Below are 25,644 nucleotides of genomic sequence, written 5' to 3'. Positions count from 1 at the left end.
CCTTGTCAAAATATATTGATTCATGTTCTTTCTAGAGACAGTTGATGTCTTCCTTAATTTCTGACTAGCCATCTGGACTGACTGATGAGGGGAGACTCATGTGTTCTTTGTAGTTTGAAGAGCTTCTATGTCAGGGACATAATACGTCAATTAATAACTATAAAAATGATCATTTCCCATTAAACTGAGACACAACACAAACTTGCCCAGAATGATCATTTGCAAATCATCATGACATTTGCAAAAGATGATCAGTGATGTCAGTGTGTTACGTATGCAATGCTTCCCATACAGTATATAACATACTGTAGCTAGGGTTTGCATAAGTTTGCAGGAGTGGCCGAGCAGTGCAGACTGGGCCTTAGGTTTTTATGAATTTCCCCTCAGCCACAATCAGTGCAGCCAAGTTTCCTTTGGTGTATCCAGAGGTGAATAATTTATAAGAGGATAAAAGCGTTTGTGGTAGACAGTCAGACAGTAGAAGGAGGCTGGCTGAATCCCCCCCTCATCTCAACCCTTCCACCCCGCCCCAACTGAGCTCGCCCCTTGCCGCGTGGTGGCCTTGCACTGATACCTCCTCGGACGGCTGCTTGAAGTGCAAATCTGTGTTCCAACTTGTTCCCGGTGCCTGTCAGCATGTTTTCCTCTTGTCAGCAGCGATTGAGTATGGGCTTGTGTCACCCTTGTACCACCGCTGTAACAGTATCATTGACAGGCCAGTGACACTGCCCAACCAGATAATGGAAACCTATTGATTTTTTTCTTTTTTTTTTTTTTTTTTCGCACATGCAGTCTGTGGCACTTCTGAATAACAGAAGGCAGAAGGACAGGTCATGATCAATGGTCCTGAGCTCTGGATAACTGCTGCTACAGACACTGAATGGGGGAAAAAACAACAATACAACACTAGCTGACCAAAAAATCCTATTAGTTAATGCACACTTTCTCGGGCTGCAGCATCATAAATGCAGCATCATTAAACAAGACAAACTGTTAACTATTCAAATGAAATAACTTAGAATCTAAATCATACTTCATTAGCTAATAAGCAACCATACCAAAAACACAAAGTAGTTCCAAGGTTGTCTACGGTTTCCTCCCATTTTAATTTGCTAAATCAATAGCAAGTGTAACAGTTCTGAATAAATGCAGGTTTTCTGTGTTGTGCATACAGGGGTTTGGCATTTGCAGTTTTAATGGAGCAATCTCCAGAGAGGAGGCCCCTTTGATACCCATGGCAATGATAAGCATGCATTGGCTGCCTACCATTGGACCCCCATGGCAGATGGCGAGTGTGGGTCCTGCAACAACACATTTCTTTATGTCAGCTTTGTCGCTCTCTCTCTCTCTTTCTCACTCTTCCGCCAGTGGAATAATGAAAAGCCCAATTCTGGTCATGGCTAACTCAATCTCATTATAATCTCTCCTTTTTTATTCATTCGGCCCCTTGGGATGCTGTCTGCAAGCGATGTGGCTTTCAACCTCCAGAGAGAACATCTTTTGAAACAGCCAGGAGACCTAATGAAGTCACAGAGTGGCACAATTATTTCCCAAAGAAGGAGCATTAATGTACTTCAAAATTCCCTCCGGAGAAGCATGATGACAATTGGTTTGTACAGCTTTGATCGCTGCTTTAAATACTGCCCAAGATAAACTGCAGGGTTAGCCCCCTTTGCCACTGGTAAGTAGAAAACCCAGGAGTGGCTATCAAGCACTGGATACATCAAATACTCAGCCTGTAACGCTAAAAACTGGAGTTTAAAATAGCACATAGCCTATAAATGACTTCCTGTTGGGAATAATGGTGCAACATCACACAGAAATCTGAATGTTTCACCCAAAAGAACTGCAACAAATAAAACTGTGGCCTGTGTGTTGTGGACAGGGAATGGTCCATCATGAAAAGGTCAAGTCCGGCTGCAGTCAAAAGTTGTAGTTGTGCTCTGTCATGAAAGTTGGAACACTGTATAGTTTTTTTTACAAACTCTCTCTTGAAATGATGCACTTTTTTTGCATTTTACATCCAGTTTTCACCCAAAGTCGTCGGCACAACCGTTGGCAAGGAAGTAGAGTAAGCACAGGAAGTATCAGATTACATGATAAACACTTGACAAACTTAAATTCTTAAATCCTCCATAAAATTCAACAGAAATGTATCTGTTTAGTTTTTTTTAAGTTTGCAGAGATCTTTGTAGATATCATTTCTGCAGTTTACCTCCCACACATCACCTTACTCAAATAGTGCCACCGCTATTCACATGTTATCTTTTCGTCATGCTGATGATGAAGTTAAAGGGAAGGTTCATTAAAGTGCTCATATTATGCTTTTTGGCTTTTTTCCCTTTCCTTTATCGTGTTATATATCTTTTTTGTGCACGTTATAGGTTTACAAAGTGAAAAAGCCCAAAGTCCACCCCAAAGGAACTTACCGTCTCCAACAGAAAACAATGTTCACCAACTGCTCCAAACAGCTCGATTGTAGTCCAGCCTTTACTTCCGTGACGAACATGCGTCACTTTGTAACATATGTTATAATGCTCGCCTAGCTGCTAGCGTAGCACGCCCTCATACTCTGCTTCTGACTGGGTAGTAGTCCTTACCTAGCTACTGCGCATGTGCGACTCCCAACAAAGATGGAACAGAAGTGAGATGCCTCACTCTGTAGCTAAAACAGAGAGCTCAACACACAGGGTGAAAAGAGGGGCTGCAGCAATGTGCAGTACAACAAAAATATGGTGATTTTTGAAAATTAAATCATGTAAACCTATTCTGGTACAACCTCTAAATACAATTATGAACCTGAAGATGAGCATAATATGAGCACTTTAAGGCAAACAAAATCACAGCAATTTCTGCTGTCCAAATCATAAAATATATCACTTCCTTTTCAGCAGATGTTTTTCCCCTTTAAGATAGTCACTGGGAGTTTGGAGCAGCAAAGCTAAAGTCTAAACGGTTGAGTCTGTATTGTTACATCCATGAGTGACTGAAGGTAGCACAATGATTATTTATTGACATGAAAACATGAATCATTATGTTAATACAGATAAAGCAGACCTAAACGTAAAATGGATAAACACTGGGGTCATAAATTGGAATAACTGTAGATGAGTATGCTGTGGGCCAACCTATCATGGAATCCGTGTTTTGTCTTTCCTATATTTCTGGTTGGCTCTCCATTTTCACATTCCAAAAATAAGACTAATGAATACAAATCAGATCCTTTAATTATTAATACACTAATATTTTTACACCCGACATTAAACATCCAAAGACATTTGGCTCACCATTCTCTTAGAAATAAAGTCTTTTGTGCTCTAAATCTGACACATTGCTCATTTAGCCAGAGTTAACTCAGTCAAACCTTTTGTCCACTCCACCAAAATTGCTGAAAATAATATCCGCAAAATGACCAACTAGTCAGACGCTAACCTCGACATTATAGTGTATATCGTCGCTGTCGGGCAGAAACCTTGTATCTCCACATTTCGTCAATTAATTCTTGTCAGAAATCAATGCTGTTGGTCAACCTTTACATCTGCCTGTGGGTTTAACAGATATTTTAACCGTGACAAGGCGATTTTGTCTCACTTTTTCTGAGAAAAATAGCTCAATAAAATTTTTCAAATTGGCCTTTTTTCATTTTCTGAAAAGCATTGAATTTGGACATACAAGGTTTTTGCCTGACAGCAACAATATCGTCGTTATGTTGTAATAATCTTGTGTCAAGATGCCATGGTCTATTTTACCATATCTACATCTCATTGTTAATACAACTTAACACAGCATCACTAATAAACATTTCAGTTTATCTGTCTGATTAAGAATAATTCACTTATTTATATCATACAGTGACAGTTTCGTATCATGCAAGTACTATTAATGTCACTGATTTCCATACAGACATCTACACAAAAAAAGCTGTATTAGAATCGGACCAATACTAAGTCTAAAAACTAACAAGTTTGAGTAGGGAAGTAAAGCTTTGTCTATAGAAATGTTGAATAATGTAATAACGTGTATGTTACGGAGCACTACATGTCTACAATTTTAAAAAGTTGAATCTTTCAAGAAAAAAACAGATAAATACATACAATTACATTTGGTCATTAAAGCTAAATATTTCTTGGATTTAGATAAAACTTTGTTTCTTACATTATAGTTGTTAAAGCTATAGTGCGTAGTTTCTGTCTCCCCCATGAGGAATTCTAAGTAATGACAACAACACTGTCGGCGCGTCCACATGATACAATAATTTTCTTCACTCTAGTTTCTGCACGCAAAAGTCGCCGGACGACACAATCTTCTGAACATAGCCATACTGAGAAATACGGAGAGAGTTGTGTGGAGCAGGTAGTCTTAATTTCCTTTGTAGCAACTCATTTGGCAATGGTTTGAATGTAACGGATGTTCATTAATATCAAAAAGTTACGCACTGAAGCTTTAATAAACATATACATTCATATTCATTCAGTACAGATGCTAAGAGGGTGAAAGGAGGACAAACTAAAGCTGTGTATGAAAACAAAGTAAATGTCCAGGGCAAAAGAAAAAGTGCTATGTTCCAGTGATAGACCCTGAAAAAAGTTAAATTCAACCATTACTTTTTTTTTTAAATGATGTCATCTTTGTATACCTTGCATAGTCCGTTTTTTTTCTGTCTGAAAGTATATACCCGTCTCTGCTACCTGCAAAACAAGCATCAAGTTTACAAACTGAGATAGGTTTTGGAGAAGAGGTTATGAACAGTGCCAGTGGCCTTTAGACTGTTCAATATGAAATGTCAGCATGATGACACTAATTACAACACATTCTTTCTCACATGAGAACCTGAAAAAAACATTTTGGGTCCAACCCGTCGGAAATACAGAGCTGCCACAATGAGAAAAAATATTCTAACAATATGTTGTTATAACTGGAAAGGTTTCTTGTTATAACTAGAGAGTTTTCTCATTATAAAAAGATGTTGTTATCACAGCTATAATGAGAGCCAGATTTCAGAACTTACACGGGTGGTTGAAGGTTAGGCAGAAGAACAGTGACAGAACAAGCTGTCCCTACATAATGCAACATCTTGAATGTCACTTTGATAAGAGAGATGATCTCACGGATGCAGGCACAGAGAGGTGAAATCCTACAAAGCATCCACAATCTAATGACAGCCCTGTGTACACTGCTTATCAAGTTTTGTATTTCATCTCTAAAAAAAGTAAGACATGAACTTAATTAAAATGCTCAAGCTTGTGAATTTTGCTAATATAGGAGTGGCAATGCTCCTTTTAACTTTTCTTGTTATGACAAAAAGTTTCTCATAAAAAGAGTATGATATTAAGAAATGTTTCTTTTTATCATGAGAAATGTTCTGTTTATGACATAAAAAGTTGAAGAAATTGAGATATATAATTTTTTTCATTCATTGTATAATTTTCAGAACTAAATGCTTTTATAACAAGGCACTTTTCTTTTTCATGACAAACATAGGAGAACAATGTTTTTCTAACAATGGCAGTTCTGCACTGCCAGACCAGCTTCATACTGCCACTGTGGTTTTGCCACTGCTAACTTATACAGCAGTATAAGATGAAGATGCAATAAAGACGAATCCTATACATTTTTATAAGCTAAATTGATAACGCCAAGAATAGCATTAAAATATCATATCAAGTTTTGCTAATATATACAGTTAATTAATATACTGTAACTATTGAGTAGTTAATATATACTATTGGGTAGTCTGGATTAACTCCTATATATATATATGTCTATAAACAGTTGCAGGACTAATCTAAACAATGTGTTGATTATACATATAAACAAAGTGCAAATTCGAGCAATTGGAAGTTCTCGACGGGTAAAACTCTACTCAAGATCTGGGTGCTCAGGAGACATACTCATTTGTATTTTGTGATGAAGACCCAAAACTTCGACCATCCCTGTCCCTGAGTGGGGCACGCTGGTGTGCAGAAGGTGCCTCTGTAAGTGCTTGATCCAATCCTCCTGGATGGACAGGGGACCCTGAAAGACGAGGTCACAGAATCTGCAGAAATAGGAGGAGAAGCCAGTCACTGTTTCTAGAGTTAATGCACATCCATCTTCTTCCGGTGTGAAATGTAAGCAGTGGGAGTGTGGGGGAGCAAGGTAGGGTAGAATAGGGGAGCGTTGTGTTTCTCAAAGGTGAGGGCAGGGTTCCTTTAGGGCAAAAGGAGTTTAGATAGGGTTCATTGACAGAGTAGCTCAGAACCTAGGGGTGGACCCCACAGTCAGGCTGACGTTCGGGTGACTAGAAAATATCACAGGTTCGGGCAGGCGTGTCAAAAAGTGACAAAGCAGCATTGCAGAAATAGTCCACCTTCTGCCCTCTCTTGCCCTCTCTTACCCTCTCTTACACACACACACACACACACACACACACGCACACGCACACGCACACCCACACGCACACGCACACAACCTTGTCTCCGTCCTCAGTCCTGACTGTGTTGTGCTGGTTTATATCTCCTTATCTCTTTCATGTAGAGCCTACATATGAAATATGTAACTAACTGGGTAGAGAGTGTCTCACTCTCAACTGAGAGAACCATGGTTACATATGTAACCTGCAGTTCTATTTACCTGCATGTGAGCGTGTATATCTCTGCATTTAAGGAGGGTACAATCTTCTTTTTTAGCCCAGGCCTTGGTCTTGGCTTCTTCTGCTTATAATCATGGCCTAAAAGGACAAAACACCGCACTGCTTAATCTGAGGGAATGCATTAAGTTATCACTGACAAGAGGCATAAAGAAGAAGATACACTTTATGTATTAATCCCCAGGAAGGAAATTCAGTTTTTTCACTTATTTTTACAAATTACACATGGCCAAAAATACACACACATGCAAACCTATACACATGCATTAAATGGAGAGATGTCAGAGGGAGGGGGCTGCCCATTGTTAGACATAGCTGGAGAGGTGCCTCGAGCTATGTCTAACAATGCAGCAGTCATAAAAACATTTTTAAAAATCACTTTCTCCTTAAATTGAGACCATAGATTCACAGATTGAGACACGTGATAATGCATGGCATAGGAAGCACATGTGTTGACATTTTTGCTATAGCATATAGTCAGAAACCTACCTGGTCCTTCCAAAATGGCAATCCTCTTCCTGTGTGCATAGGCTCGAAGATGACCAGGAAGCCTTGGGAAGGCACTGTTACACTGAATACACATCTTATTCGAATCACATTCCCCTGAAAGATCAAACATTGGAAAACAAAAATTAACCTCAAAAAGAATAAGGAAAAATTATCAAAATGTTTAGGTTGAAATAATTTTATATTAATATTAATATTTTCTATTTGCTTAACGTTTGATGGAAATTAGATTGGATGATGTTCTTAATACAGTTTAGCTGATATTTATGTCTCAAATCATGGTTTAAGATCCTCTGAAGATACTGTAGATACTGTATTATTTAAGGAGAAAAACATTGTAGGATAGTGTTGGAGTTCATGCAGTAATTTTATTATCAAGCAAAACTGTTACTCCCTGTGTGCATTAAAGTCTTCTTCCACCCGGTTTCATTCTAAGCATCTGATTTGCACTCTCCTGTTTGAAGAGTGTTACTGGTTAAGTTTAACACAATCTTGTGTCTTTAGGGGGGCTATTTTCACATACACCACCTCATGAGAGTCACAGAGGATTCATAAACTGTGCAAAAAATCTGAAATGTGTTAGTCTTACAACAGAAAACTGGCAATGATAGTGTGCACCATTGCCTGTTAACCAGAATATTTCATATTAATATTATCATATTATATATTGTCAAGTAGTTATCCCAAAAGATCTTTCACAATTAAAAATAATCTGATTTGACTTTTTCCAAGTAATTTTAGCTTTAAGAAAAGCTGAGAACAAGTTCCCAACGATACGATATCCCTTTTCAGGACAGGACACACAAAGAAAGCAATCTTTGGTAGGACATTACAGTTGTCACTGTAACACCATAATAATGGCAATCAACATACAATTCAGTTTAAAATAGAACTCGGCAAAGAGCAATTTGACTTTAAATATTTATCTTTAATCTTATCTTTCTCAATACCTGACTGAAAGTTTGATTCAATTTGTATGGGGATAATGCATGAACGATTTGAGCATTAATGTGCTTCCAAGATAAAGGGAGGGGGCATATTTTGAAATGCTTCTTATATCTTATGAGTGCTTTTGCCAAATATCTACAAATCAGGTATACTTCACATAAATAAGATTTATTTGCAACTAACCCACCTCATCCTGTGATAATCTACAAACGTACTTGCAGAGACTGGAAATTGAAGATTCTTTGGAAGTAATGTAAGTTACTGTAGATGTACAGTACAGTACTATTACTGGGCTAAAACATTCACACTCCCCATATTTAAGAAACTGTTCAAACATGAAATTGCAGGGCTCGACATTAGCTTGTCCGCTTGTCCGGGACAAGTGGATTTTTTGTAGGGCAAGTGGAAGAGAAATTTATTTGTCCCACTGGTAGGGTGACCAGATTTCCCGGAGCTAAAACCGGGACACTTTGCACATGACCGTAGTGCTAGTGCACGCACTTTTTAACGTGAACATGTGCCAGCCCAGGTCAGACATATCCACAGACAGTAACTTCATTATTTTGATCGTAGGCTCCTCATCTAATAATAGTGTTTTTTCCTGTAAAATTAACAAAAATGCAGCAACAGCCTTTTTCAGTTTAGTGTGAGATTTATGTTGAGATTTTTTCTAAAAAAAGATTCTTTGAAGTGTTATTTATTCCAATAACACCAAAAGAATTAAAATTATTTATTGAAAATTTTGAGCATAACCACTTCATTTCCTGCCTTCTGGTGAATTTTTATGCATACATTTCTACCTTTTTCTGAATCAATGTATGCTGCAACCTGCAAATATCTGTAGCCTAGGCATCATTTAGGCTACTCCTCCTTCCTGTTTGGCGTCTTTTGGTGAGGAAGTAACCTCCTCAAATGTGCATATGACAATTATTCACCTCAATTAGGGTGACCAGATTTCCGGGAGCTGAAACCGGGACACTTTGCGTGTGACCGTAGTGCTCGTGCACGCGCACACGCTTTTTAACGTGAACATGTGCCAGCCGAGGTCAGACATAGACAGTAACTTCATTATTTTGATCATAGGCTCCTCATCTAATAATAAATGTTTTTGGTTTTTTATTGGTAAAATTAACAAAATTGCAGCAACAGCCTTTTTCAGTTCAGAATGAGATTTATGTTGAGACTTTTCTAAAAAAGATTTTTGAAGTGTTATTTATTCCAATAACACCAAAAGAATTAAAATGATTGAAAATTTTGAGCATTAAACACTTCATTTCCTGAATTCTGGTGAATTTTTATGCACCTATTTCTACCTTTTTCTGAATCAATGTATGCTGCAAATATCGTTATGTAAAGAGAAAAATAGATTACAATCCAAATATAAAAACATAATGGAATATATTGAAGTAAGGCTAACAGGCATTATGTATTGCTTTCAAATATGTATTCTCCTTTGGATGGACTTTTCTAATTATAGCTGAGTCAGCACACATGTAGCCTATAGGCATCATTTACTCCTCCCTCCTGTTTTGCTCTTTTGTTGTTAATGTAGGCCTATTAATAAACCCCTGGACTGTAATATTTCAGATGTGATTGAGCAATGTCCAAAACTTTGTGCACATTCAAAATACAGTATATCTGTGTTCTCTGTGATTTGGAGGAGTCGTGATTTTGAGAAAAATAAAGTTATAATAGGCTATTACAAGAATAAAGTCACTATTTCAGAAATCTACCTGCACCATAGTCTGGTTTTACGTGATTGCTGAAGCTCTCAGACCTTCTGACAGACACAGAGCCCTGTTTGGGTGTCTGAATGAGACAAAGAGTTTCGGGAAGGAAAACCGAATCTACAGCAGAAATACACGGAGCACAAACGCAACACATCTACCGCAGCATGTCGACAGCAGAGCGCATCCGTTATAACCTGAGTCGGCGCTGCATTTTACAGAGAGAGTGGACACTAAGAGACGCACAGGTCTTCTTTAGAGCTCTGTGTGGTTGAGTCTGAACAATAGACTGTAAACATCACGTCCCAGGAACTTCAAACTAAATCATTAGTATTGCGCTCCTTAACTTTGTGTTGATGGCATCAATGTATTACACTGATTTGGCTAGGATTCCTCCGAAAAATTCACCCGGCTTTCACAGCTTTTCCTTCACGTAGAGATGGTTGATAGGTGATAGCAACAAACACAACATGGTCGGACCTTGCATGTAGCTGCCCGTTCTATTCGCCTCGGAAAAATAATCTGGAAAAAGTTACATTTGGGACTACACTCAAAACATTCGGGGCTCAAGCTCCAGCAAAATCGTCTGATGCTGCTCCTCCTAAAACCGGGACATTTTAGCGTCCCGACAGGCTTTTGTAGGGACTCGGGACATTAACTTCAAAATCGGGACTGTCCCGGTCAAACCCCGGACGTATGGTCACCCTAACCTCAATGATACATTAATTCATTTTAATTTATAATGTAATATTTCAGATGTGTTTGAGCAAGATTTCTGCTCATGTCCAAAACTTTGTGCACCTTCAAAATACAGTATATGTGTTCTCTGTGATTTGGAGGAGACGATGAGTCGTGACATTGAGAAAAATAAAGTTAGGTTAGTAAAGAAGAATAAAGAATAAAGTCGCTATATTTCAGAAACTAATCTATACCTGCACCATATAGTCTGCTGTGCATTAGGTGATTGCTCTGCTGATACAGCAGATCTCAGACCTCCTGACTGACACAGAGTGCCGTTTGGGTCTCTGGTCTCTGAATGAGACAAATAGTTTAGCTAGAGAAGTAACTGAACACTGCTCTACATCGGAGGTGGAAAACGGAAACTACAGAAATAAACTGGACAAAGTTAGCCTGGGTAAACCCTGACAAACTTCCGGCAAATTTGAGATTTGCTCTGCAGGTCAATCTGGCGAAGAGCCCATTCAAACCCATTTCCAATGTCCTCAAAATTGAGGCACCAATCACAACCGCTGAGGCGGGCTTAACACCAATCACAACCGTTGAGGCGGGCTTTACGCGACGAGGATAGCGCAGCGACGGCGAGCAGCTTTTTGTTTACATTCAACATGACGGCTACCGAAGCCGTGCTTCACCAAGACCAGGGACCGGCAGGTCAGTCTGACATATGCCGATTTTATACCGGTCAATGCTGTAATTAACTGACAACATAAGTTATACAAGTTACAGTTCTCAAGGACGCACGCACACACGGACAGAGACACAGTCTCTTTTTCCTTTCTCTCAACTTCTCCGCCGTGTGTGGTGTGAAGCGCGAACATATCAGCTGTTTGGAAAATCTTCAGCGTGTGTGTAGAAGATAACAAGTTAGCAATATGCAACACCTGCAAGGAGAAAGTAGTGCGTGGAGGGACCACACCAAAAACCAAAATCACATTTATTTTGTTGGATGTGAAAAGCGTCACCCGTATCGTTGGTCTGATTGGTTGAAGGACTATCCAATGAGCCCAGAGGCATTTGAGTGGCGTCCGTTGGTGACGCCCCTTTTGAAATGAACTGTCAATGAACCTTTCCCAGACCCACTCTCAGTTAAAGCTGAGAAGGGTCTGGTGTTACGGTAGGTTTCCACACAGCGAAATTTCGCTTTGCTCTCATTGAGGTTGAATGGAGACGAAATTTGCCCTGATTGAGAGCGAATCGCCGAGGGGAGCGAAATAAAGTTGACGAAAGTTTAACTTTATTCAAATGAGGACCACTCGAGAACCAATCAGGTCCGCGTGTTTGTGTTTGGAGGCGGGAGTTACAAAAAAAGTCTGACCAAGATGGCGGAGGTTATCAGCGCCGTATCATGAACATTTTGATGTGATTAAAATGTTTCTACACGAACATCGGTACTTCTATCAACACGAATTGTGTTTTATATGACACACAAACTTAGTTACGGCACATACTATACTATACACTAAATAGATCACTGAATATGTTAGTTTAAACACTCAAAGTTTTCAGCTAGCCGACAGGCTAATCGCTAGCATGTTCGGACATTGGATTTCATTGTAGCCTAGCCAGGCAGCTATAGCTAGCCAGGCTACTTGTGCATTTGTTTGATGACATGTTTTGTTGGCGAACATTGACGCTTGTAGCAACACGGATTGTTGTTTATATCTCAGACAAACTTAAACAGGGCAAACACACACCACCAAATAGACCACTGTAGATAGTTTAAACACTCAAAATGATTCAGCTAGCCGACAGGTCACCCGCTAGCATGTTCGGACATTGCATTTGATTGTAAACATAGCGAGGCAGCTAGGCTAAATAGCCAGGTTACCAGAGCATTTATGAGCTAACATTTTACCGATGGTTTACTGCTGTGCATTTTTACCGCCCTGTCTTCCGACAGCCTGGGACATTTAAAAAAATGTTGCGGTCTTGTGTGTTGTTTTCGCGACCACTCCCCCGAGGCAAACTTTCACTGGCCGAAATTCGCGAGGTGTTTCGCTGTGTGGAACCCTACCGTTAACCAGGCTAGGACAAAGTTACATTCGGGGCTAAACTCAAAACATTCGGGGCTGAAGACCCGGCAAAATCGGCTGACGCCGCTCCTGGAGTAAACCGTGACATTTTAGCGTCCCGACAGGCTTTTGTCGGGACTCGGGACAAACAATTGAAAATCGAGACTGTCCCGGTCAAATCGGGACATCTGGTCACCTTACCCGCTAGACAAGTTTAAACTCAAACAAACTAAAATGCCATGTTAGTTCACGTCATGTGCCGCTCATTACGTCTATGTTACCGATTTGAAACGATAATTTCTTTCCCGCAATCCCGGTCAGCGGACCGCTAACGTTATACCCAGGCCACTGTTCAGCTCGTTCTCTGTAAGCAATGCAGCATGAAACCATGGTGAACCTGCCGGTGTTAGTTAGCTAACGTTAGCTTGCTAACTCCGCCTTAACGTTACCTCCTCGCCACATTGTTGTCAGAAAAGGAGAGACCCGGTGCTAATACGGCACCGGTGCCTTAACGACCGTTATCTACCGGACCGAATTGCAACGCGGTGCCACTGAAATGCCTGCGCTTCTCTCGGATGCTCCGAAAACGGACGTTAGAGGCAACCTAAACATCGCCACATGTAACGTTAACCTATCGTTAGCTAGCAGCTGTAGTAAACAGCTAAAATGCTGACAGCTAAACGGTGTAAAAGTGTGTCTGTATTTCACTGGAGAGGAACATATGACAGTGTGCAGCTGCTGTTGTCGGAAAAACACAGATGTTGCGTTCACTTGAAATTCGCCCCGCCAGCGTCGTGCTGCATTCAAAGTTGTTGTAAAATACCCTTTTCCTATCCAGTGGTTGTTTTTGTCGTTAAACAGGAACTTACTGGTGAAATAAGTTATTGTTATAAGTTATTGTTGTTACATTTTTAATAAATCATTTAATTTTGCCTTAGTAATAAACAAGCCGTTCTATAATGTCGTTTTTTTTTTTGCTCCTTTTTGAAAGAAATATGCAGATTAAATATTAGGTAAAAATCAACTGTAAAGTAGCTACACCTTTTTAAAAGGATCCTTTCGGTAAATCAGCCTCTGCCGGGTAGAAATTGGTGAAATTGTATAAAAAAAACACCAACATTTAGCGGCAAAATCCATTGTTATGTCTACAAAATTATTTTAGATATAGTAGAAGTTCAAGTCACCACTACCTCTGGTCAAAATATTGACTTAGTATCTCAGAATATAAACTAAGAATCTCAAAGTAATGAGAAAATGTCAAATATTGACTTAGAATCTCAATATATTGGCTTAGTATCTCAATATATTGATTTATCTCAAAATATTGACTTAGTATCTAAATATATTGACTTAATATCTCACTATATTGTTCAGTATCTCAATATATTGATTTATCTCAAAATATTGACTTAGTATCTAAATATATTGACTTATCTCAAAATATTGACTTATTATCTCAATATATTGACTTAATATTGACTTAATATATTGGTTTAGTATCTCAATATATTGATTTAACTCAAAATATTGACTTAGTATCTCAATATATTGACTTATTAACTCAGAATATTGACAAAGAATCTCAAACCAATAAGAACATTTAAAATATTGATTTACAATCTCAATATATTGACTCAATATCTCAAAGTATCGACTTAGTATCTCAATATATTGACTAAGTAACTTAGAATATTGACTAGGAATCTGAAAGTAATGACAAACTTTAAAATACTGACTTAGAATCTCAATATATTAACTTCTGCACACCGGCGTGCAACATATTACTTTGTATTATGGAGTCTGGAGATCCTTTTTTCTTGTTGAAGGGGAAATCTATTTTTGCGGCACGTTTGTTTCGACTGTTTCAACAGAATTTTATTAATGTTGATAGTGTTTGGATGCTGTCAACGGTTTGTTCAAATTCTGCATTAGCAAAACACAATTTCTTTTTATAAAATTATGAATCTTTACCCGGACAAGTGACTTTTGTTCATGGACAAGTGAAACGTAAATGTACTTGTCCAAAGGACAAGTGCCTCAAAAAGTTAATGTCAAGCCCTAAATTGTTATCAAGCATAGTGTATGAGACTCCATACCGTGAGCCCCGTTTGGTTCCACACTGGTCATCTGTGTCTCCTCCATGTAATCTTTGGTCAAATCACAGAGCTTCCTGGTTGCACAGGCTTCCTGGTTGTTTCTCGCTGTAAGCTCCATACTGTCCTGTCTCATCTTGAGCAGTTCAACTAAAGTACTTGAGCAGGCCTTAGTGCCTCTTTGTGCTTCTTCCTGAAGCTTCTTCCTTTTCGAAAAGGCTTCTGCCTCCTGTTTTGGTAGACAGCTGTCCAATAAAGGATGTGGACTCCTCATCTCATACTGGATTTTCACTGGGATGCCCATGCGCATCAGGATCAGGCCATTGCTGCTGAACCTCTGAGAGACAAAGGAGGGTGAAGAGAACTGGCTCTTGTTAAGGACCTGAAGGATGTTCTGACGTTCCTTTTTGTCCTGTAACAGTTCATTTAGGATGCACAGCGGGGACTTACTGGTGCTGGTAACACTTTTACCAATTCGTTTCAGGTGTCCCCTCACATGGTTGGAGAGGCCAGTCTTAGTATCAAACCAACCCCAGCACAGGGGACATGTGTGCTCGCCATGGGTTTCTGGCTTAATAGCTGTAATATCAGAAAACATTTGTCACAAAAATTAAAATGAAAAAAACAAAAACAAAAAACAAGCTAATATTCATGATAGATTGTTATTATAATGCACAAGCCTTCATATAACAGTATCACATACCGCAGCGGTAAATGTAAAGAGGCTAATCAATGTTTATATAATAACTAAATCAAATGGATTGTAAAAAAAATGTGAAAGGGGTTGCTGGTTGTGATGAACCTACAGAGAATTATCACCTAAATCTGTAACTGCCCTTGACTTCACAGAGCTTAATAGTGGAGTCTCAGCTCTTTGTTTAGCGGTCATGACCACAACTTTCATACTCTGCGCTAATAACCCACTGTACACTACCTGCTCAGCACAAAACAGCAGACACGCACAGTTAGAGACTAGCTGATACGCTTAGTGGAGCATTCATCAGCTAAAGAGCCAGATATTTCCATAAGGAGTTGGTAGAGACCAAAACAGAGCTACAAGAGTAATCGCTGGATGGGTAAAAAAACGACTTTTTGCTAACAAGTTCGCCATATCAAATTAAAAAGTAAATGTCAGTATTGCATTTACAACAAGCGGCCAAAGAATTGCAGGTTTAAGTAGCATGCACTAGTAAAGAAATTAGAGAAGCCATGCAAAAAAAAGAAAAACATTACTGCACAATTTAGCCCTATTGCCAGACAAGAACATCAATATTGGAGGTTTTGCAAAACCAAGGATACCGGATTTTTTTACATCCAATGCCAACATTTTTGAAATTCTCACCTTTTATAATATCTGTACATGACAGCGGTATGGCTAAGGTTAGGGAAGATTGTGATTACAGTTAATAACAAGACCAATAGTCTACAGCCATGTTTGAGGCTCTGTGAGGCTGCTTTGAGCTAAATGCCAGCATGCTAATATGCTCACAATGACAATACTAACGCATTGATACGCAGGTACTGTATAATTTTTGCCATGTTCACCATATTAGTTTAACGTGTTAATTTGCTAACATTTGCCAACTAGCACTAAACACAAAGTACAGCTGAGGCTGATGGGAATGGCATTAGTTTTGCAGGTATTTGGTCATTAACCACATCAATAGAAACATTCTAATTTTGACCAGATGACGGTGCCGGATGAAATGTTAATGTTGTGTACCAAAAGTTGTCAAGACATTTCACTTAAAACCAGTGTTGTGTTATGTTGTTGGTGTTTATTTGATTATGACATTAGTTGAATTAATACTCATACTTTTTCTCATTCTCCTCGTGCCACAGGGGATTCTTCTGCGGATTCGTGGCTGATGGTCTCGCAATGCCACTTGCTCTGGTGAAACCATGTGCCGAGCGTTATAGCTTAAGCCAACTCGGTGAAGGTGCCCTCGCACATGATTGGAGAGACCCACTCCAGACTCAAACATGGCAGGGCAGTACGGACAGGGCTTGTGTTCTACCCCTGGTGTGGGGAAAACATCAAAGCTGCCACCTGTAGACATACAAGGCGGCTCTGTGGAATCATCACAAACTGTTGTTTCGATATACTCCTCCTTGATTATGAGTTGTTCTATGTCACTGCAGTCTTCATCTCCATCATCTTCATCCTCGAGTACATGAGGGCTTTGGTCTTTGGCTGAAAACCTCTGCCTTTTTCTGAAATACCTCCGAGCATACGGGTTCCTTACATTCTTGCTTTCCAAGAAGCTGCCTGTAGCTTCACTGGTGTCAGCACTGAAGTTATTTCTGCCCTCACAGCCTTTCTCTAACTCCTTATCTGCAGACTGTTTCCTGAGCCTCTGGCAAAGCCGTGGCGATATATTAACATTTATATTGTCAATAGTGTTATGCAAGGGCTTTGACATTTTTCTCATTGACAGAGAATTCTGGTTTGCATGCGCTTGTAAACTCCCTCTCGTTGGGTCGTTCTTGCCACCCTGGCAGAACATCTGATCTAATTTAAGATTTCTGGTTGATAAAGAATCAGTAGTTGCAGGACAGTTTGCCTGCTTTGAGCTGCCAAAAGGCTTGCAGTCATTGTTTTTTCCGTCTTTTTCCACACAGGTGATATCAGTTGCCATGTCTAATCTTTCTACTGGTTGGAGGAGTAATTTTCCATGCCTGTCGACCCTCCACAAAGACGGTGACAGCATGTTTTTGCTGTAGCCAACATGGCACCTAAACTGAGGAGAAGTTACAGTTTTGTTTTTGGACTTTTGAATGTAAATGTCCCCTTTTTTACAGGACCAGTGTAGGAAGTGAGCCGTTTCTCCAAGAGTCGGCTTAAACAGATTTGGTTTAGACATGACAATTTTGGGCTGGTCAGCAACCTTTTTATAATCACCACAGTGTGATCGCAGATGCTCCAGCTCAGAATGTCTTTCCAATACTACTTTGTCTCTACTACTGAAAAAAAACATGTTACGCTGAAACTGAACATGGTCCTCTTCCTCTGCATCATTAGTGTGAGTCACTTTCCTGTATTGACGCTGGGGTGTGTTGATGTGTGCAACATGTAAGTGTGCTTCAAGTGCCTGTTGTGTCAATGTAATGTAGTTACACTCCTCACAGAAGTAGTAGTGCTTCAGATTATCATGTGTTTTGGCATGCTGGACCGAGATTTTAGGGCAATTACAACCAAATACACACTGAGGGCACTGCACAGTGGTACCTCTGTCTTCCAACTCAGTGTTTTTAAGACCTTTGATTTCTTCCGTAAGTTTTTCCAGCCTGTCTTGGTGAATAATGACGTGCCTCATGAGGGAGTTGCTATCACAGAACAGACGCCCACACTCCCTGCATATAAAGGGCTGTGAGACATTCTCACTGTTCACCTGATTATGCTTGCCTAAATGATACATCATATGTCTATGGAAATGTCTTTTTTCCTTGAAATTAACATTGCATATTGTGCATGAAAAGAAGAGTGGATCTTGTTCAACTTGTTCTGTCTTCAACTGTTCCACTTTTGAACTACAATTGTCTTCATCTTCAGGGTCATTTTCCTCATTACAGCTTTCCTGTGCTTTGCTATGAATATGGTCCTCAGAGTCAGAGGCTGTGTTCCTAGAAAGATCTTTGAGTGGCACATCAGAATATCTAATATCCGATTGGGTAACAAAAGAATCATCTTTGTTGACAATGTCAACATTTTCAACATGTTTACCACTGCCGTAAGAGAAAGGTCTGTATGTGTGATTTAAACTGTGGTTAACCTTTTCTAGAGAGCTTGACATGGTTGTTACATGTGTATTGTGCTTCCTGTGTCTTCGGTGCATCACTTTGGTCTCCAGCCTTCTGTCATTGTGCAAGAAGCCCTCTCTTGCTGAATCCCATCTGATTACTTCAGCATTATCATAATCATCCGAGGAGCTTTCTGACCGCTCTACGTCCCGTCGAGATCTTGTTTTCATTGTCTGTTTTGTCAGAGGTTGGCTAATGTGCATTTGCTCTGCACTGTCTGCACCTGACAGTGTGGAATAGGCCAGTTTGGACTCATTCTCCTCCGAGTGAGACAGTGGCGTGTTGACACCTGGCTGTGTGGCCAGTGTTTTTACGATGGGCCCCGCTGTGTTCTTCCAAGCGTCTGATTGAAGCTCACTAGGTGGTGGTAACACCTCGGGGCTCTTGTCCTTCTCCGCTTGCCATGCGGCATCCAGGACATTGTTGGATAAAACAGTGCCTTTGTTCAGGACACAGTGTACCTCTGAGCTGGGGTGTGAACCAGGTCCATTAACAAGTGCTCCTGAAGGCAAAAAATTGCCTGCTTGGGGAACAGCAGGGACACTGCTGTATACAAATGGATTCGGCTGGGTTCCATTTAAAGGGTTTTCGTGTTCATCTGAGGACAGACCTGCAGCATTGTTCTTCAGGGAGAATGTGTGAGTCTGTAATGGCTCCAGAGTACGACCTGGGCTGTCAGACACCGGCTCCACGTCTTTGTCCTCTTGTGCATTTGGCTTCAGATCAGACATAGTAGCAATACTTTCTGAAATATAAAAGGAATAATACACATTAAGTAGCCTATATTTCTTATCATTTCAAGTAAGCCAAGTAAATGCAATGTCTTAAAAGCCTAATATTTCCTTCATTCCAGTGTAGTATTCAACCATCAAAAGACAACTTGCAGAAAGAAATAATGCAGATGTAAATTACAAAATGCAACACTGATGCACAACAGGTATGGTAAAGTCTAGTTCATTTTTTTTCTTGTTCACGCTGACAATGTGGTGCTGTTAAGTTTTTTTCTCCATAAAATGAGAGTGGTATTATTCTGTGCCGCATTATGATTTTCCAACACCCTCTTTCGCCACCTCTATTCACAACAAACCCTGCTGTTAGCCTTGAATACCCTGGCGAGGATGCTTAATTATGTGAGCGTACCTCTGGGACACAACCTTCATGCTTCTCCCCCTAAAGTTCTCAGTCGTCTGCTAAAATTGACCAATTTCCATGGGAACAAAGTACACCTCCGATGAGATCATATTGCGTCTTATCACTCTGTGATGGTGCCAACACAGATCCCAGCATGAGACTGTTGTTACTTGAATCCTGACAAATTGGCAGGCACACAATCTGTCTAAAACACAAACACAGACCCACACAAAGAAAACATACGCTTTTGCGCATACACAAATCATTTTATTTCGACCTATTAAATTGATAGTTTTGAGTTATTAAAAATGATTGTAATCAGCATACAATTAAATTACGTGTATGCTACATCTTATAACAGATTACACTATGCTGTCCAAAGCTGGTTTAGTTTAAAGTGTATGCTCAGTGGATTTGACATCCAGGCCTGGTTGCTCTCTACAGGAAGCTGCGTTGCTAACGAAGTGGTAAATTCAGTGTTAATGAGTGGCTTCACTGTTACCACCTCATAGGTAAAACCTTCCGAGCTCCATATTCTCCCCATCTGTTGTGGTGTAAGAGGTTCGAAGGAGGAACAGACGCTCTCCATTTAAACCCAACTTCACTGTTACCCCCAAACGGCAGGGTGGCAAAGCCATCAAAATATCTTGGTTCAAAATGTGTAAGCCTCATTAGCAGCCAACTCACACAATTTGCGTCTCTCTCTCTCTCTCTCTCTCTCTCTCTCTCTCTCTCTCTCTCTCTATATCTATCTATATATATACATATAGTATATATATATATACATATATATATATATATATATATATATATATATATATATATATATATATATATATATATATAAACAAACAAACGGGGGTTCAACAGAAATGCAATTTTTATGAATTTATTTGCCTCTATTTACTTCATTTAGTCAATGTTAAAAGGCTGACTTTGCCTTGCCTGGAGATATTTACAGGGATTATGAGCTTTAATACAGTTAAGCTGTATGCACAGATCAATCTGCTATGAGCTTTTACTAACCCTGTCTGCTATTTTACCCAAGACACTCGCCTCTTTTTCAGTTTGGTAAATGAGATTAAGGAGGGGCGTCATCATCATTGTATACTGTTAGACAGTTAAACTAAAATTATTTTAAAATGGAAGCTTTAAGGTTCCTGAGAACCATAATTTTAAGTGTTACAGGTTTTAAAGGTAAAACATGGTGCATCTTCCTGCTCTGTATTTACAGCTTCACTCTCCTATGTTACCTTACAACACATTCTCACTCCCATCCCATGACACTTGGTCAGGTGCCTTTTGCGTTGTTATTGACGCTTAAAGTCTCCTTTAGCGTCATATCTAAACACGCTTTATCTATCTTGGTCGGGACTATTGTCGTCACTTTTGACGCAGTTAGGTTTAGGAAAAGATTGTGGGTGGGCTATTAAAAGGTATGTTTCTGTGACATGTGGGACAAGAACGGGACAGTTGGGTTTAGGAAAAGAACAACAGGACAGTTGGGTTTAGGAAAAGAACAACAGGACAGTTGGGTTTAGGAAAAGAACAACGGGACGGTTGGGTTTAGGAAAAGAACAACGGGACAGTTGGGTTTAGGAAACGTGACATGCAGGACACAAATCCCTGTCTCTGGGGTGAAAGTCCTGTGTTGTTTGACCCATCCACCACCCCAACCACCCTCCCTATGCGGAAATTCGGGCTTTCATAATACTTGCTACCATTGTTGCTCTAAATACTATGTCATCTTCAAGCTGCTCTGCCCAGTGCGTTTAACACACACAGTGAAGGGTGCTTTTTCAGCCGTATTTTATGAGTTTGGAGTGAGAACGGGTTGTACCTTGCGAGGATTCATGAGCTCGCAAGAACACGAGATCTTGCAGTATTACGAGATTGCGCGAGAATTGCTGTAAGGGTACAAATTACACATAAGGAGGCAGGTTGGGGTGGTAAATGGGTCAAAGAAACGCAGGACTTTCACCCAGGAGACTGACGTTTGTGTCCCGCTTACAAATAAAAGCCTCAATTTTCTTTTCCTCAGTATTCGTAGTGCCTAAACATAACCGAGTGGTCGTTGTTCCTAAAACTAGCCAAACTGCAATTGTTTCAGAAGGTTAACAACATGTTTAAAACAGCGAGTGTTACGTTATCTGGTTTAGATACGAGGACAGAAAATGCTCCTGTAGGTTCTATTTCCTGCTACCGATAGGGGGCGCTAATTTATGAAACGCTCCTTTGGGTTGTATTAGAGGGTAGGAATAAACAACCTAGTTGTCATATGGTTTGGAGGACTTGTTGAAATGGTGTTGCAAAATCTCTAGTGGTGGTCCCATTTCTACTGTCACATGGTATACACCGACATATCGCCCAACCCTAAGTGGTCATTATTAGGTACAATGATACAATGTAATGCAATCCAATAAAACAGGTCTGACATCCTCTGCCTGCTCAGCTATACCTTTACGTAGCTTATAATATTTAGTTTAGACAGGATTTATTGTTAGGCTGTTGTATTGGATTGCATTTGATTGTACAGGTGTACATACATAAACTTCAGGTTCATAAAATTAAAGGCTTTAATTTGTACCAACAGCAAAAATGTAATCACTTCAAGTTATGGAGTTCAATAGGATCCTGTGCAGCATGCTCTGATAGTTGGTGGGCTGGAAATCGTGCCATGTACTCACATCAGTTTGGCTTTGAGTCTGGCTCACAACCTCAGCGCATGTCAAGCCCTATTCTCTTTCATCTACCAGTTGTTCTCTACTGTGCACAACCAAATAAATAAAAATGCCGTACACTTTGCCTGTAAAATGATTGCCTGAATTAATTGTTTTATAATACTCGCTTATTGTGTTAGTAGTTATTTCACGCGTTCTAAAGCAATATTACTATAATGGCAGGTGTAAATGACTAGAGACAAACCAAAGTCAACAATCTGCTTCCATCACAATGACAATGAGTGCAAAGGTCAAGCTTCATTGTATGACATGTCAATGTAATTTTGTCATTATTTTCTACTATATAATAATAATTTAAGGCGAGGACTATAAGGAGCAGAATGCAGTCCAGGATGAGGCTGAGACTTCAGAGGAAGAAGCAGCATCAGTAGAGGATGAGCAGGAGTCTCAACTTTGGGTCACACATAACATGTACAGTAATTGCATGTGTCAGAAATGCAAATTAATGAAACATAAAAACTTACTGAAACTGAAAAAAGGCTACAAAAATAGATACAAATTGCATTCATTGATGCTGCAATGATAGGCACTGACATTGTATGGCAGTGCAGCTTTTGCACCTGTTTTTTAAGGTGTAAAGTTACTCTGGTTATTTCAAAGATTACTTACTTAAATTACTCTACAAAGTACACAATCTAAAACACAAGTGCTAGGGCCCAAAGGTTTTTTATATTTTGTAATTTGACTGAATACATAAAAAGGTTCAAAGTATATACAATTTACTTGATTAAATATACATGTTGTTGATTTTTGATATCCTTGTGTTCTTTGGGGATGCATAAAAGCAGATAGCACAGTTACAGTAATACAAAAATTAATACAAAAGTTTATTAACACTTTGGTCAAATGACAGAAAATTAATCGGCAATCGTTTGAGTCAGTTATCAGGGAATAATGCCAAACATTTTCTGGTACCAGCATGTGAGTATGTGTTGCTTCTTTCTGTTTTATATGATTGTAAATTGAATTTTGGGTTTTTTTGGACTGTTGCTTGAACAAAACAAGCCATTAGATCTAAAAATTGTAATGGGCATTTAAACAAATTTCTGACATTTTAGACAAAACGATTAGAAAATTATCTGTGTATTAATAGATAGTGACAATTTAAAATGTTTCTACTTGCAACCATAGAAATAATGTGTGTGTGTGTGTGTGTGTGTATATATATATATATATATATATATATATATATATATATATATATATATATATATATATATATATATATATAAATAAAATTCTTACTACTAGTATAATGTCACTGCTACTACATTGCACATCTGTACGTTGTTCATACATTGTTCATATTACATATTTATTCTGCTCTTATAACACTGTCTATACTTTGTATATCGCGTTGCACTTTTCTGCTTTTCTGGTTGGACACAAACTGCATTTCGCTGTTTTTTTGTCTTTGTACTTGTACACTGCAAATGACAATAATAAGTAATAAGTTGAATCTAATCTAAAAAAAATATACATACACACATACACACACACATACACACACACACACACACACATACACACACAGTGGGGAGAACAAGTATTTGATACACTGTCGATTTTGCAGGTTTTCCCCACTTACAAAGCATATAGAAGTCTGTAATTTTTTATCATAGGTACACTTCAACTGTGAGTGACGGAATCTAAAACAAAAATCCAGAAAATCACATTGTATGATTTTTAAGCATTTAATTTGCATTTTATTGCATGACATAAGTATTTGATACATCAGAAAAGCAGAACTTAATATTTGGTACAGAAACCTTTGTTTGCAATTACAGAGATCATACGTTTCCTGTAGTTCTTGACCAGGTTTGCACACACTGCAGCAGGGATTTTGGCCCACTCCTACATACAGACCTTCTCCAGATCCTTCAGGTTTTGGGGCTGTCGCTGGTCAATACGGACTTTCAGCTCCCTCCAAAGATTTTCTATTGGGTTCAGGTCTGGAGACTGAATAGGCCACTCCAGGACCTTGAGATGCTTCTTACGGGGCCACTCCTTAGTTGCCCTGGCTGTGTGTTTCGGGTCGTTGTCATGCTGGAAGACCCAGCATCGACCCATCTTCAATGCTCTTACTGAGGGAAGGAGGTTGTTGGCCAAGATCTCACGATACATGGCTCCATCCATCCTCTCCTCAAAACGGTGCAGTCGTCCTGTCTCCATGCTTCACGGTTGGGATGGTGTTCTTGGGGTTGTACTCATCCTTCTTCTTCCTCCAAACACGGCGAGTGGAGTTTAGACCAAAAAGCTCTATTTTTGTCTCATCAGACCACATGACCTTCTCCCATTCCTCCTCTGGATCATCCAGATGCTCATTGGCAAACTTCAGACGGGCCTGGACATGCGCTGGCTTGAACAGGGGTGCGCTGCAGGATTTTAATCCATGACGGCGTAGTGTGTTACTAATGGTTTTCTTTGAGACTGTGGTCCCAGCTCTCTTCAGGTCATTGACCAGGCCCTGCCGTGTATTTCTGGGCTGATCCCTGACCTTCCTCATGATCATTGATGCCCCACGAGGTGAGATCTTGCATGGAGCCCCAGACCGAGGGAGATTGACCGCCATCTTGAACTTCTTCCATTTTCTAATAATTGCGCCAACAGTTGTTGCCTTCTCACCAAGCTGCTTTCCTATTGTCCTGTAGCCCATCCCACCCTTGTGCAGGTCTACAATTTTATCCCTGATGTCCTTACACAGCTCTCTAGTCTTGACCATTGTGGAGATGTTGGGAGTCTGTTTGATTGAGTGTGTGGACATGTTTCTTTTATACAGATAACGAGTTCAAACAGGTGCAGTTAATAGAGGTAATGAGTGGAGAACAGGAGGGCTTCTTAAAGAAAAACTAACAGGTCTGTGAGAGACGGAATTCTTATTGGTTGGTAGGCAATCAAATACTTATGCAATAAAATGCAAATTAATTATTTAAAAATCATACAATGTGATTTTCTGGATTTTTGTTTTAGATTCCGCCTCTCACAGTTGAAGTGTACCTATGATACAAATTACAGACCTCTACATGCTTTGTAAGTAGGAAAACCTGCAAAATCGGCAGTGTATCAAATACATGTTCTCCCCACTGTATGTATGTATATGTATGTATGTATGTATGTATGTATGTATGTATGTATATATATATATATATATATATATATATATATTTCTATGGTTGCAACCAAAGACAAAATCCTGCTGTCAACTAGAACAATACAGAAATAAAGATATACAGTATTCATTGTGACAGTTATTTTCATCAATTATAATTATAATTCATTTTTGACAATTATTTAATGCAAACAACTGAAATACCC

At 39.4% G+C, this 25,644-nt stretch overlaps 1 protein-coding gene across 4 annotated transcripts in view; it reads right to left on the bottom strand.

The window, feature by feature from the left end:
- Nucleotides 1–4,428: 4,428 nt before the first annotated feature.
- Nucleotides 4,429–25,644, bottom strand: part of znf644b (zinc finger protein 644b) — a 44,043-nt gene continuing 22,827 nt past the window's right edge. For 3 of the 4 annotated variants that reach the window (XM_028588511.1, XM_028588512.1, XM_028588513.1), the window contains 6 exons: nt 16,473–19,202; nt 14,660–15,235; nt 7,118–7,231; nt 6,613–6,709; nt 5,892–6,037; nt 4,429–4,688 (listed from right to left, as the gene is read on the bottom strand). In XM_028588511.1, the coding sequence (XP_028444312.1) occupies nt 4,594–4,688; nt 5,892–6,037; nt 6,613–6,709; nt 7,118–7,231; nt 14,660–15,235; nt 16,473–19,188 (3,744 nt within the window). In that variant the 5' untranslated portion in view covers nt 19,189–19,202 and the 3' untranslated portion in view covers nt 4,429–4,593. Of the gene's footprint in view, nt 4,689–5,791; nt 6,038–6,612; nt 6,710–7,117; nt 7,232–14,659; nt 15,236–16,472; nt 19,203–25,644 lie in introns of those variants that run through there. The other variant, XM_028588514.1, reaches the window with a different exon arrangement.

The sequence above is a fragment of the Perca flavescens genome, chromosome 9 (assembly GCF_004354835.1).
Source record: "Perca flavescens isolate YP-PL-M2 chromosome 9, PFLA_1.0, whole genome shotgun sequence".
In the NCBI taxonomy this organism is placed as follows: domain Eukaryota; kingdom Metazoa; phylum Chordata; class Actinopteri; order Perciformes; family Percidae; genus Perca; species Perca flavescens.
The sequence above is the reverse complement of the archived record's forward strand: the minus strand, read 5'-3'. Positions and strand labels throughout refer to the sequence as shown.